The 12,507-nt window shown below is 46.6% G+C and overlaps 1 protein-coding gene and 1 long non-coding RNA gene across 3 annotated transcripts in view; one reads left to right on the top strand and one right to left on the bottom strand.

Annotated features, from left to right (window-relative positions):
• The window catches only part of LOC112532650, a 60,030-nt gene that overhangs the window by 22,557 nt on the left and 24,966 nt on the right, over positions 1 to 12,507 (top strand). The gene's annotated exons all lie outside the window — the stretch shown is intronic.
• The window catches only part of SYNPO2L (synaptopodin 2 like), a 34,981-nt gene continuing 26,422 nt past the window's right edge, over positions 3,949 to 12,507 (bottom strand). For both annotated transcript variants that reach the window (XM_421618.8, XM_004942082.4), the window contains one exon: positions 3,949 to 9,938. In XM_421618.8, coding sequence (XP_421618.4) covers positions 7,615 to 9,938 — 2,324 coding nt within the window. In that variant the 3' untranslated portion in view covers positions 3,949 to 7,614. The remainder of the gene's footprint in view (positions 9,939 to 12,507) is intronic.

Raw genomic sequence — 12,507 nt, 5'->3', positions numbered from 1 at the left:
GCTGTGCAATGTGTGTGGGAAACCCAGAAGAATCAAACTGCAAGGAAACTCATTTCCTGATTCATGGAATAAGGAAGGATGGTTGCCTGCACGTTGTGTAGGTCTGGGCATGCAAATTACTCCTCTCCTTTAGCTCCTGCTTGCTCCTTCTGAGGTGACCCTGCCTGTTCCCACATACCCGTTTGGGTTCTCCTTCCAGGATGGAGAGAATGTATCTCATCTTACTAGGTTACTCAAAGATGTACATACCTTTCAGATTTCATGTAAAGCAGAAATCCTACAGAAAATGTTGGCTCCTCCATTTCACATCAGATCAGAATCCAGCTGTCCACTTAATAAACCTAGAATCTAGTGGGGGAAAAGCAGCACAGTGTTGTTTGTAGTAGAAAGTCTTCAGCATGTAGAATTGCAAGCAAAATTGATATTGTCAGGATATGGGCACTTTTTCTTTTCACAACTGTTTCTTCATGCACCAAATGAGTATAAAATTTCCCAAAGAGATCAGTGTGTTGAAAAGCACAAAGCATTAAGACTGCTATAACCTTTATCTGTGAGGATGCACATCTGGCAATCTCCTAGCCTGAATTTTCCCATTTTCCCCTCCCTTGTATCCACATCACCCATGTGTGTACCTCACATTGTGCCTATAGCACAGCACTTATTCTTTTTTATTCACATCTGGAGTAATACTTTGCTATAAGCTTCCCCCTGTCTAAGCAAGTGTTGCATTCTTCACTGAAACCAGCAGATACACCAGAATGACCCATGGGGGCCTATTTCTTTTTGATAATCCACTAATGAATATGATTTATACTAGGACACAAAGCTGAGAAATGCAGCTACCACTATATGGCACCTTCATGCGGCTGCTGGGGCGATGTTAACTCAACCTCATCTCTACTTGCTTCCAGCAACTGTTTCCAGGCCATTTTATAGCTACTGCATTATTTTTCCAGTCATCTCCAGTGCTTTCACGTGCACAAATTATACCTCCAGGAGACCAAATTCCTCTATCCCCATCCCAAGATGCAAGAAACAGGTGAGGTTAGGGACAAGGCAAATACGGTGAGATGTGGGACCTAAGAGTACAGCTGGAGCGTGCTGAACAGAGCCAGAGCCTTGAACGCATACAGAATGTAAGAGAGGATGTATCCTATTAGTATGGCACCAGGATTTGTAGGGTGATTTGGATAAAGCAGTCTTGTGTCTGACACTTAACCACCAAGGCACATCTTTAACTGAGATTCTCACCTCCTACTCTGTCTTCAGATAAAATGATATGTCTCCATTTTCAGTTGCCAGGCTGAGAACTAAATCCTGCTCCTTCCTTCTCTCTATGCAGTTTCCCTGGGAAATAGAAATATGTAGTTCATAGTCTAGAAGCATCTTTGGTAGGCTTAGCAGAGACTGTACTCGTGGTCCGCCATGATGCCAGGTTCAGCAGCTTAGTGGATTTTTCCACTGGTGATATTATTCCAATCTGATATCTCTGCTTTCAGTTACAAGATGGAAACAATGTAGATAATAAATGGTGTAGGGCTCTACTCAAGGCTCCAAGTTTTAAATCACTAGAAGACTTGCTTGATGAATAGCATGGGTATTTTTCGTTTCTCTTTTTGTTTGTTTTTCATTTGTGCTTTTATTTGTTTCTTTGTGTTGTTTTGTTGTTGTTTTTTCCCTTCCTGGATTGCGATGAGATTTGGGGGCTAAATTCAGTCCTTGCTTGAGTATGGAGTTTCCATGTAGGTCAGTGAGGGCAGTACGTTTCCTGGCTCCAGGACACTGCAGCACTTCAGGGAGGAGTTTTTAATCATACAAGGAACTGCCCGTATGTCACTGTGGCCACCTCCCTCTTTCCAAATATACCTTTTACTTAAGTGGCCTCTGGAACAGCCTGCACAAAGCATTGCTTTCTCTGACCAGTATATTCAACATTTATTTTTGTGCTGAGTTCCCATGTGCCTAATTTCAAACGATCTAACTTCTAATTGTTGATGTTTCTGAAGTCATTTCAAGAGCAGCAGATGAGATCTGTCTCATTAGGTCGTGCTAGATGGACATAGGTAGGAGCCAAGATATAAATCCTCAGCAGGGCTGTCTCCCGAGCAGATTTTGACTATGTGAAAGCCTGGCAAGCAGCGTTTGTCTGACAAACAGCCTTCACTGTTAAAAATTTCCAGGGATACAGAGTGGCCTTGCTCCTTTCTCTCCCTGGAGCCCATGACCAGCATACACTGAAAATACTCATAAGCAGCAGATTTCAATGTAATTTGATCTGTTCTAGAAGAAGTAGCAAAACATTCAGGTTGGTTTTTGGGGAGGGAGTTTTTTGTTGTTGTTGTTGTTTTGAAATATGTCTTTTTATGTTATTTTATTTGGTAGTTTAAAATATGTATTATATTCTTAATCTCTTCCAATTTTATGCAGACATTACTTGTCAGTATTTTGTTGTAGCAACACAATAGGAGAAATAGTTAACACCAGGCTCTCTCCTGCCACTACGTGGGCTAAATGTATGATGAGATTTAGGGCTGGGACAGAAATATGTAGGATTTGATCACAATGCTGGAGTGGGCGTTGGAATAGCTGGCGTAGCTGCGGGGTGTTCCTTGCTGGGCAGCCTGTTTGTCTGCATGCTCCACGTGCTGCAACCCAGGAATGCCCTCCGTGCTGCACCAGGCCTCCCACTGCCAAAACTCCCTGGTATGAGGCTGGTCTTCTCCTCTGGCGTGTGGTACTAAGAAATGTCGTATGTGAACGCCAAAACAGGATAGATTAGGAGGGAAGGATTTCCTAAGATTTTACACCCTCCAGATTTAACGCCACATCAGGTGAATGCCAAAACTCCAGTTAATTTGGAGAAGAACAGTGGCAACATCTAGTGGCCGTTGAAGCTATAGGTCTGTACTGCCAGCAAATATCCTTACTCTTCATATATTCTGCATACGTGCCTGGTATGCACTTTGCTGGACACTTCTCCTTCCAACTAGAATGATTGTATGGAGGCAGGTATCCCCACTAAGCACTTTATTGCTCTCTTGTTTTAAAATAGTGAGTAGCACACTGAAGTCCATGTTCATCGCTAGCCTTCTGTGTAGCCATTCAATAATCCTTTGGCTTTGCTTTGGGTCAGTAAACTCACAGCCGGCTCCCCCCCCACGTTTGAAAGTCTGTTTTTCTGGCTCCTTCTGACATGACCTGCTGTGAGAAGAAATGACTCTCACTTGAGAAGGTTATAGAGGTTAACAGGGAATTTAATCGGAGTCCTGAACACAGCAACTGTCCTGCAATGTGTTAAACCATCTGGAATAGCTCATAATCCTACTATGTCAGCTTTATTAAGCAAAACAAGATGCAGTCCTAATCTGTAGCCTGTGCATCTGTAGACTTATTTCTTTAGGAACTGAGCTTCTGGTTGGACTTGAAGCTCAGTTTGGCATCAGCAGACTTTTTTACTCATTTGTGTGTTTCCTATCCACAAATCAATCAGAAATATGCTGGATGGCTGCAATTAATCTGAGAAACATCCATAAAATGATACCTATACCAGAGCCCAGTCTGCAGTCTGATCCTACAGCTGACCCCAGCATCTCCTGTAGGGCTCAGGAATTGCTACTTGTCAGTGACGTACATCTAGGGAGGAGGTCTGCTAACACTTGTTCTAAACTGCGGACAGTGAAACTCTCAGGACCCAGAAATTGAGTAGACTTTAACATGAACTGGGTTAGTGTTAGAGATGGAGTCTATCCATCTTTTAATCCTTTTTTAATATGTAGAAGCTGTAAGGCCAACTTATGCCCAGGTGTTTTTGTTGTCAAGACTTCCCATCCTTTTTTGGACTCCTATGTTCTCATGGCTTTAAAAGTTTGTGGTAGTGCTAAACTGCATGTGAGGTACACAGCACTTCCTTCTGGGTGCCAAGCAAAGAAGGTGACAAAATGCCACACGTAAAGTGCATATCACAAGTTTATTCTTCTGCACAAACAAATAGAAAGTGACTGTAAATTGCAAAAAAAAGACAAAACAGGAAAATGTACTTCCAAAAACAGAGACACCAAATCTATTCACCTTTTGGGGTCACGTCTGTCACCAGACAGAGCACTGCTGTGGAACTCCCATTTTCAGAGCACTGATGAGTATCCTCTATGAAGAGGGCCTGGTAGGGTGTGCTGGATATTATAGCAGGAAGGGAGCAAATTCGATCAGAGGAACAATCCTGGGTGGCACTGTGCTCATGTCTGGTGGTAAGTGACTTCTCATCACATCAGTCTCCTCTGAGATAGTTCCTCTCAGCTGCTGCAGGAACTTGAGGTTATCCCTGGCAAGTGTTCCCATATATTCAGAGGGAAGAGACTGACACTTCTGAAGCCAAGATAAACCCTCATAATTGCCATAGCAGCATGCTAGAGGGGAGGGATGATAAGCAGTTTTAAATCAGAACACACATAGATGTCTTCAGATGCTTAACTAGGGGATACTGGGGTACGGCCTACCATTGCAGCTCATAAATTAGCAGGTGGGAGCTAAAACTTGTCCAACAAGTTTACATCTGTGCTTGTTTAACAGCTGAGGAATTATAAATTTGGAGAGGTTCAAGACAATTGTATATGGTTCAGCTGGGACCTAACAGGCAGCCACATTAGTTTCATGAGCAGACACTAGCAGAGCTGCTTGAAGCCAGCAGTTGTGCAGGTTTCTTCCCTATAGCTTAGCAGATGTATTTCAGTATTAGTTCTCATCTCACATTACTTGCAGCCACAGGCCTTGTTCACGATACTCTACAAGCACTATAGGCCTCATCTGTAGCACCTTCTGCTTTTGCAGATCCTGCTCTGTCCTCAGCATAGGATAGGTAGCTTTCCTTCCAAACCTGGCTTTGAACCAAGAATGGTAGAGGTGAAATGCAGGATCCCCAGCATCCTGATTCTCTTCCTTGATCTGATGTTTAATATCAGTTCTCCAATCAGACCTGAATATTTTCCATCTTCTGTCCGTTACTTTACAGAAGTGATGGACCAAATCCAGTTATTACACTCAGATCCTGTCATGTAACAGTCCACAGTGTTTGGCCACCACTCATCGGCTTGCATCAGTGTATCCTAGAAGTCTGGAGAAGTGCCACCCAGATACAGGCCAGATGCAATCTCACAAACATGCTAAAGCCAGACCTCTTTCTCTCTCTTTTTCTTATTTTTTTTTTTTTCCCCAGTGGCAAAATGAAATTCCTTCGATGCTCAGGCCCTGACAACACTTGATCTTTAAGTCCATGAGAGACAGGAACACTAGAGTAAGATTCAGAATTTCTGAGATTATTTCTTTACTGCAGAATTATCCTGAGCACCTTTTCTCTGGTCCACATAACCCCTCTCTACACCTGAGTTCAGTGACACTTTCCGCCTGGGCAAGCTGGTCTGTCTAAGGCTAGTGGCTAAAACCATCAGCCAGTGACAGACAGCCAGTGCTCCACAAAAAGATTACAGACAAAGCTTTAGCAACACTACCAGTTCTTTAGTTCCTCTCCATGGTTTTCCTAGAAAAATAGAAGACTTTCTGTCTTTGGGAAGAATCACAGAGATTTAGCTTGCTAAACACCTGGGATTCTTTTCCTGACATGATGACAATGCAGCACAGCATAGAATGAGTGAGAAAGTAATGGTGCAAGTAAGGTTCTGTAGCGTGGCTGCTCTCCCTCACTATAGTGAAGTGGATTCTGGTGGTCTGAGTTATCTCTGCAACGAAGACTTGTGCTAAGACCTCCCTTCTAGGGCTTTCCAGGAAGAAATAGCATCACCTCATCATTTGAGGTTGGCTTCTCCCATGTCATCCAACCAGTTGCACCCCTTTTCTTACTAACTCAGGACATTCCCAAGGGTTTTCTCTCCATCCTCTCCCACAGCTGATAGTTTGCCAAGAGAGATGTAATTGTTGTTCTCCTCCTTCTCCGGCATGCTTTTCCTACATTCCAGGGCCCCCAACAATGAACACTGCAAACAGGTCTGCAAAGCAAGCCCAGCCAGACTGTGAAGGATTCAAAGAGAGCTGGTAGGATTGTGTATTGCTTTTACTTTTCCTTCATTCTGTCCTTCTCAAACTTGTCCAGGACTAGAGTTGCTAGTGAGATTCTCCAGCCCAATGTGTGGAACTGCTACGAAAGGGGGAGAAAGGGCAGGAAAGCAAATGACAGGGATGTGTATAGACCAGAGCACATGTGATATACACACACACATGCAGAGAAACCCTACTGATACCCTGAATTCCTCCTTAGTAAAGGGAATGCTTTCTTCTTAAATGCTATTGATCTAGCCCGGGGCATTCAAAGTGGTCCTATTTCTGCAGCACTGCCAGCAGATTGAGCTCTGTATGCATGTGTAAGAATGCAGATCCTCTGGGAATTTCAGAGCACTTCAGTTTTTATCAAATAATCTCACAGGTAGTTAAATCATTTAGTATGAAATTCCACTCGTGACTCCATTTCTTTGTCTCCCATTCTCCTGCTGAGACTATCTGCAAAGAGGATATATTTCCCAGCTCAACAGAGTTTTCAGGAAGTTTTATGTAATGAACCATTTCCAATTTAGCCATATTTCTGTCCTAAACTAAACAAAAAGCTCATGTATAAATGCATATTCAATCCTGCCTCCTTTTAAAGGCAACTTTATCTTTTCCTACACAACCCTTCTTTACACTTACAGAATCTGTATCCTGTTCCACTGGGACTAATGCTGCAGGGCTTGCTTGGAGCCTACCAGCCACAGCCTGAGCTTAGCTTTGCTATTTATGTATCTCCAAAATTTAACACTTCCTTCTGTTATTCCTCTAGCTTGTGGTAGCCTAGCAAGTCCATCCAAGGCCCCACTGGCAAACTGCTCCCAGACCTGACAGCTGTGTTTAGTGCCAGCTACATGACTCCCTTTCAGCTCCAGCCTGGGTGACTAGAGGAACAGGCATCCATAGTCATCCTCCTGCACAGTGCACACTGCTTCCATGTTTGTGTGCAAACACTCCTGCTGTTCTCCCTTGCCTCCTTTCCCAGGCCTCTCAGGAAAGGTATCTGGCAGAACTGCACAGTGCAGAGCCCACTTCTCCTTTTGCTTCCCACTTACTGCTGTTCTGTGTGCGTACATGTGGGCATACAAGCGCATGTGTACAGACTAACAGGCTTTAAAAAAAACAGTTTTATGGGAAAGCTAGGACTTCTGCATTGGAATCCTTTCTTCCAGCAAGGCTTTTGTCCCCTCAAGGCTCCTTCATTCAGAGCTGACTCCAAAGCCCTCAGAGGAAAACCACTTCACGTCCTCATGTGAGACAACACCTACAATTCACCTCTCCAGAGGTGGGCTTTGCTGCTGTATGTGAGTTCTCGGTCCTTGAGTACCACGCATGCCCTCTCTGCACATTCTTCCTCCCTCTGTAGCCACAACCGTAAGCCTTGCCATGAAGCTGCCTATCCAAGATCAAAGAGAGGTGGGGGGAGAGGGTGGTGCAGAAGGGGAGTATTTTTTTTTCTCTTTTCTTCATTTTGTGTCACACCACCCCAACATACTGAGCTGACAAGAAAGACAAAACGAGCACTACCTCTGCAGGGCCATGGATGGGATGGGAATGATGCCTGCCTCAGTGGTGGCCAAAGCTTGGCCTCCACACGTTGGCCTGCATTCCTGTTCTGGCTGCTGAGAATTTGGGCCTGGCCACCTGAAACCGAGAGGCTGAAGCTGGGTTTGGGGAGGGCCCCAGGCTTGCCTGACCAAACTCTGGGGAACTCTGATATGGCTTAGGGGACTGGCTGAGCTCCATCTGGAAGGGTGCTGGTGTAGCAGGGGCAGAAGAGGCCATTTCTGTTCTCCACACCGGCTCATCCAATGTGGTGGCTGAGCGGGGCACAAGCACAGTGGGTGCCAAGCTGCTCGAAGCAGGCATGGGAGCAGGGGTGGAGAAGCGACGAATCTCCTGTGTCTTGGCTGTTTTCACAGGGATCTGCTTGGCTGCAGTGAAGGATGAGCTGGCCTGCTGGCCTGGCTGACCAGGAGACTCCTGAGTGCTGGAGCTTGGGGGATCCCCAAAACAGAACATGGCTGACTTTAATTGATAGGGCTGATGGTGCATGACATCAATGGCCTTGTTCCCTGACTTCTGGCCAGGTGCCTTTTTCACTTTGCTCTCTGCCTTACTAGCCTGAGACTTGCTGGCTGCCAGAGGATAGAAAGGGGAATGCATTGGGTTGTAAGCTATCGGAGGTGGAGCCCGGATATTGGGTGAATATTTCCAGGATGAAGGCAGAGAAGGTGAAGGTGAAGGGGTCCTGGGCTTCGACTCTGGTTTTGTTGCTGTCTCCACCACAAACTTGTCCATGCGGCTCTGGCGTTTGGCAAAGAGCTGTGCCCCCTTGCCTTTAAGCTGAGGCATGTCGTGGGCCCCATTTACCAGTCCACCATCTTGCTGCTGAGGCTTAGGAGCCACTGGAGGTGGGGTCTTAAACTTGCGGCCTGAGGACTGCATGAAGTTGCAAGCCTCAGCGCCCAGGCTAAGGAAATCCTCCTCAGGCCCAGACTCAAAGCCTGCCCCAGGGTGGTCACCTTTCGGCTTCTCATCCAGGTTCTGCACCAGAGACAGGAGCTCGGGGTTGGGTGAATTCTTCTTTTCCTCAACCTTACTGAACATGGGTTTCTTGTTGCCCCGCCGGCGAGCCTCCTGCAGGATGCCTGTGCGGGGAGCTGGCACGGCAATCCTCTGCTCCCTGGAGGTTAAGGGCTCAGAAGGAGGTCGTGGTGTTGCTGCTGAGTTGGCAGAAAGCTGCACTGGCAGCGGGGAGGTGCTTACCATGTGCTGTGCTGGTGCTGGGCTAATATACAAGGAAGAAGAGGCTGTTCCAGGGACTCGTGGCTGGGATGCTGCAGAGGCCGCCTCCCCTCCTGGCTTTGAGGGAGTTGACAGGAATATAGAGGCAGTGGATGTCCGCGCAGGGCTGGCAGAAGGCTTAGTCTCCGGACCGCTTCCTCCAGCTCTTGGCTGTGATTCTAGTGGTGTTGTTGGCCTGCCTGGTGCAGGAATATACAGAGATGTGGAGGAGCTCACTGGACCACGGTGTGTTGGTGCTGGGGCACTGGTAGGTGTTCCTGGAGCCAGAGGTGAGAAAGGGGAGACCACCGTGCTTTGCCCACCAAGGCTTTCACTGGGTTTTTTGGGTACAGATGGCCTGAAGATGACTGAGGATGTTGCTGGGCGTTGGCCAGAAAAACCAGGAGTGAAAGGCCGTGCAGATCTGTTGAACATACTCGTGCTTGAAGAGAAGGGGTCAGGTGTGCCTGGGGGGTGTGGGAAGACAGTGGGGCTGGGGGGAGCCAGGACCTGAGTGGGTGTGGTGGCTGGCATCTTGCTGGGCACACCTTCCAGGTGGATGCTGAGGGGCACACTGGCTGTCTTCTGTGGCACAGGCATATCTCCATTCACCATGCCCGGCTGTGGCTGGGCAGCTGGGGTGAGCTGGGGGCTCCTCTGTGCAGGGACTTTCTCCACTGTGTACTTCCCTGCCCTTTCCCTCTGCTGCTCAAATAACCGTGCTCCCTTACCCGAGGCTTCACTCAAACCTTTTTGTTTCTCTTCTTTCTGCTCAGAGTCTGACTTGCCCTTTTCAATGTCCAGATAAGTGTTGTCCCAGTCTGAGTGATTTGTTAAGCTTCGGGCATCAGAGAAACCTTCCTCGTCAAATTCAGACTCACTAGTTGGGAAAATTCCGTCTTCTTCCTCGTAGGAACGGTCTTCGTCGACACTCCCAAAGCTCACTAATGTATATTTCTTAGCCCTCTGCCTGCGCTTCTTGAACATCAACACCCCCTTGGAGTGGGGGTTGGGTGCGTCTGTCAGCAGGGATGCAATGGTTTTGCACTTGGTTTTGGCTTCTTTCACATTCTTCTCTTGGATGCTCTCGTGGCGGTGGAGCTCTGCAAGAGACAGAAAGACAAGTTCAGAGCTCTACAAGAGGCTAGATGGGCAAAGATGGGCAGTGATATGTCTATAGGTATTCTAGTGCTCAAAAAAGGAGACATACTGACACCATCTGCCCTACTTTTTCTGTCCAACCTTTGCTGCTAAGCATCTTTAGGAACTGCTCATAGAAACCCAAGTCAGTTTCCTCTTTCCATGCAAACACTATCAATGAAGTTTCTATGGGCGCAGGGAGATAACTGCCTTCACCTCAAAGGATGGTTTCTCTTTTCTGGTCAGATCTGGGACTTCCTGCTTCTGCAGCATGTGGACAAGAGTCCTTGGCTGTATCTCACAGTGTGTTTGCAGTGTGTGCCCTCGATCCTGGGAATTTGGAGCATTTACTTATCATTCTGTTACTTATCACCCTGAGGGTGGAGCCCTGCATTACACAGACCTTCCTCATACCGTATGGAGGATTCCTAGGAGCAAGCAATTCCTCTAGGGGTCTGGGAAGCAGCCACCAGTATTGTTAGTTCAGATGTGTGTATGTAACAGGAGTCATAGTTTTAAGGTGCTCAGCAGGAGCAGCTGGGGGCTGGGCCCTGCAGTGCCAGTTCTAGTCTGTGTCTTGCATCAACACTGTGTAGGGCTGTTCACTGCTCCCTGCAGCAGCCCTGCAGCAGCAGGAGGCATGCTTTCACCCTTGCTGCAGTCCCTTCCCTGTGCCCCAAGCCCAGCAAGGAAGCAGACCATTTGCTCCTGAGCAAGAATCCCAGACCTCTATGACCGATCAGCCAGCCCAGAAGGAATCTACTTACACAGGCTTGCCTGGAAAAGCTGACACCTGTTGGGACACTGGCATGAAAGTGCAGGATAATCGTTTTCCATCTGCTCTGCCAGTCCAGTGGACAGTAAAGCCCCAGGGAGGAACACTGTGTTCTCTACCCCACATATAGGAAAAGCATAGTGTGAGCAAGATTCAACAGAAAACCAAACTCGGCAACCCTAAGGAAAGAATGGACTTCCCTATAATTAGTGTTCGAGTGACAGAAATCATCACTAACCTTGCAGAGAAAAAAGGTAGAGCAAACCCAAGCCATAGGATAATCTCCAGTTTCTTTCATTTTATCCTTTTCCTTACTCCCATTTTCTTTTTCCCAGCATGGTAGTACAGATGAGAAATCCATCCACTGCCTGCCTCTAACTGCCAGAAAACTGCATCACCTTGATCAGCCTTTTGACTGTTTTACCTCAGAGTATTCATTCAGTGGTGTCCAGCTAATGTGGCAGAGCTACCTGCATTGGGTGACAGCAGTGGGAGAGGAAATTTAGCTGGGAAGGACACAAGTTTTCCTGAGGGCTGCAAATATTCCCCAAAACCTGCCTAGGTGCAACGGATGTGGTAGGTTCTATACTGCATTAGTGTAACCACAGCAAAAAGAGCTCCCTCTCATACTTCATGTTGAAAATAAAGCGTTGATTTGCAGAGCAGTCATCCTTACAGAAGCTTAAGATAAAGACAAAGGAAGACTGATCTCAAGACTTGCAGCCATTCACAGCACATGCTACTACCCTATGATTTCAGCAAGGGCATCTGTGTGGTTTGAGATTACCTTAGCAGAATGCTCAGTCCACTCCTCCCCTTTGCACCCAGAAAACTAGAAGAAGCCAAATCAGTTCTGACCTGAACAAATGGCTCATCATTTTCACTTGCACTTGGAGAGTAAAGGCTCTCTGCAAAACTTTCCTTACGTATTGACTCCACCTTGCTGAACCAAGACTAACAGTGTCCAGGATTTTGTGGAGATTAGTGCTATTCAGGGCAGTTGTGGACTTGCCTCAAAGATCCACTGTCCATGATGGAAATGAATTACAATCCCTGAAGGTCTGTCCACTCCACTTAGAAATCTGCATGCTTGTGCCAGGGGAAGCTGGGGGTTCCCAGTTGAGGAAACGAGAGATTTCTTTCTTTCTACGAGCATCCAGTTACTACATCTCACCAGGCTCGTATTTTGCTTCTACATTTACAAAGAGGAAGAGCATTGCTACAGAATTTAAATCACATTCAGACTATGTAAACTCTGTGTGAATGACTCACAGGAGGATATTGTGCATCAGGAGCTAACGGCTAGGGAGCTACACCATCCAGAGTGAGTGCCTGAGCCCCTTTTGACAGCAGTGCACCGTGAACGGGCTCAACTCTACAGTGTGGGCTAGCAAATACTGTAAATAGTCTTGGTTATGCCTCAACCAACACTTGGGCCAGGCTCAGCATTAAAATCTACATACAGCTTCCCTAGTATGTTGGTCTGAACTACTCTATGCTCTGAAGCAGCTGGAAACTGAGGCCCTCTAGGACCTAAGACTTGCTTCCCTTTTCTCCCTGCTTTCTTTCTTTTCAAGGCTAAAGTGCAGAACAAATTACAGCCATTCTCCCAACAGAAAAATGATCACGGTATTCAAGCTACAATCTCTTACAATGGTTTAAGAAAAAAAAACAGACTCTTCCTGAGATGACTTGTTGAAGAAAAATAGGAAGAGTGAAAGCAGAACAGAGAAATGAATGGGGAACAGAGAGATGTG

Source organism: Gallus gallus, chromosome 6 (genome assembly GCF_016699485.2).
Source record: "Gallus gallus isolate bGalGal1 chromosome 6, bGalGal1.mat.broiler.GRCg7b, whole genome shotgun sequence".
Taxonomy (NCBI): Eukaryota; Metazoa; Chordata; class Aves; order Galliformes; family Phasianidae; genus Gallus; species Gallus gallus.
The sequence above is the reverse complement of the archived record's forward strand: the minus strand, read 5'-3'. Positions and strand labels throughout refer to the sequence as shown.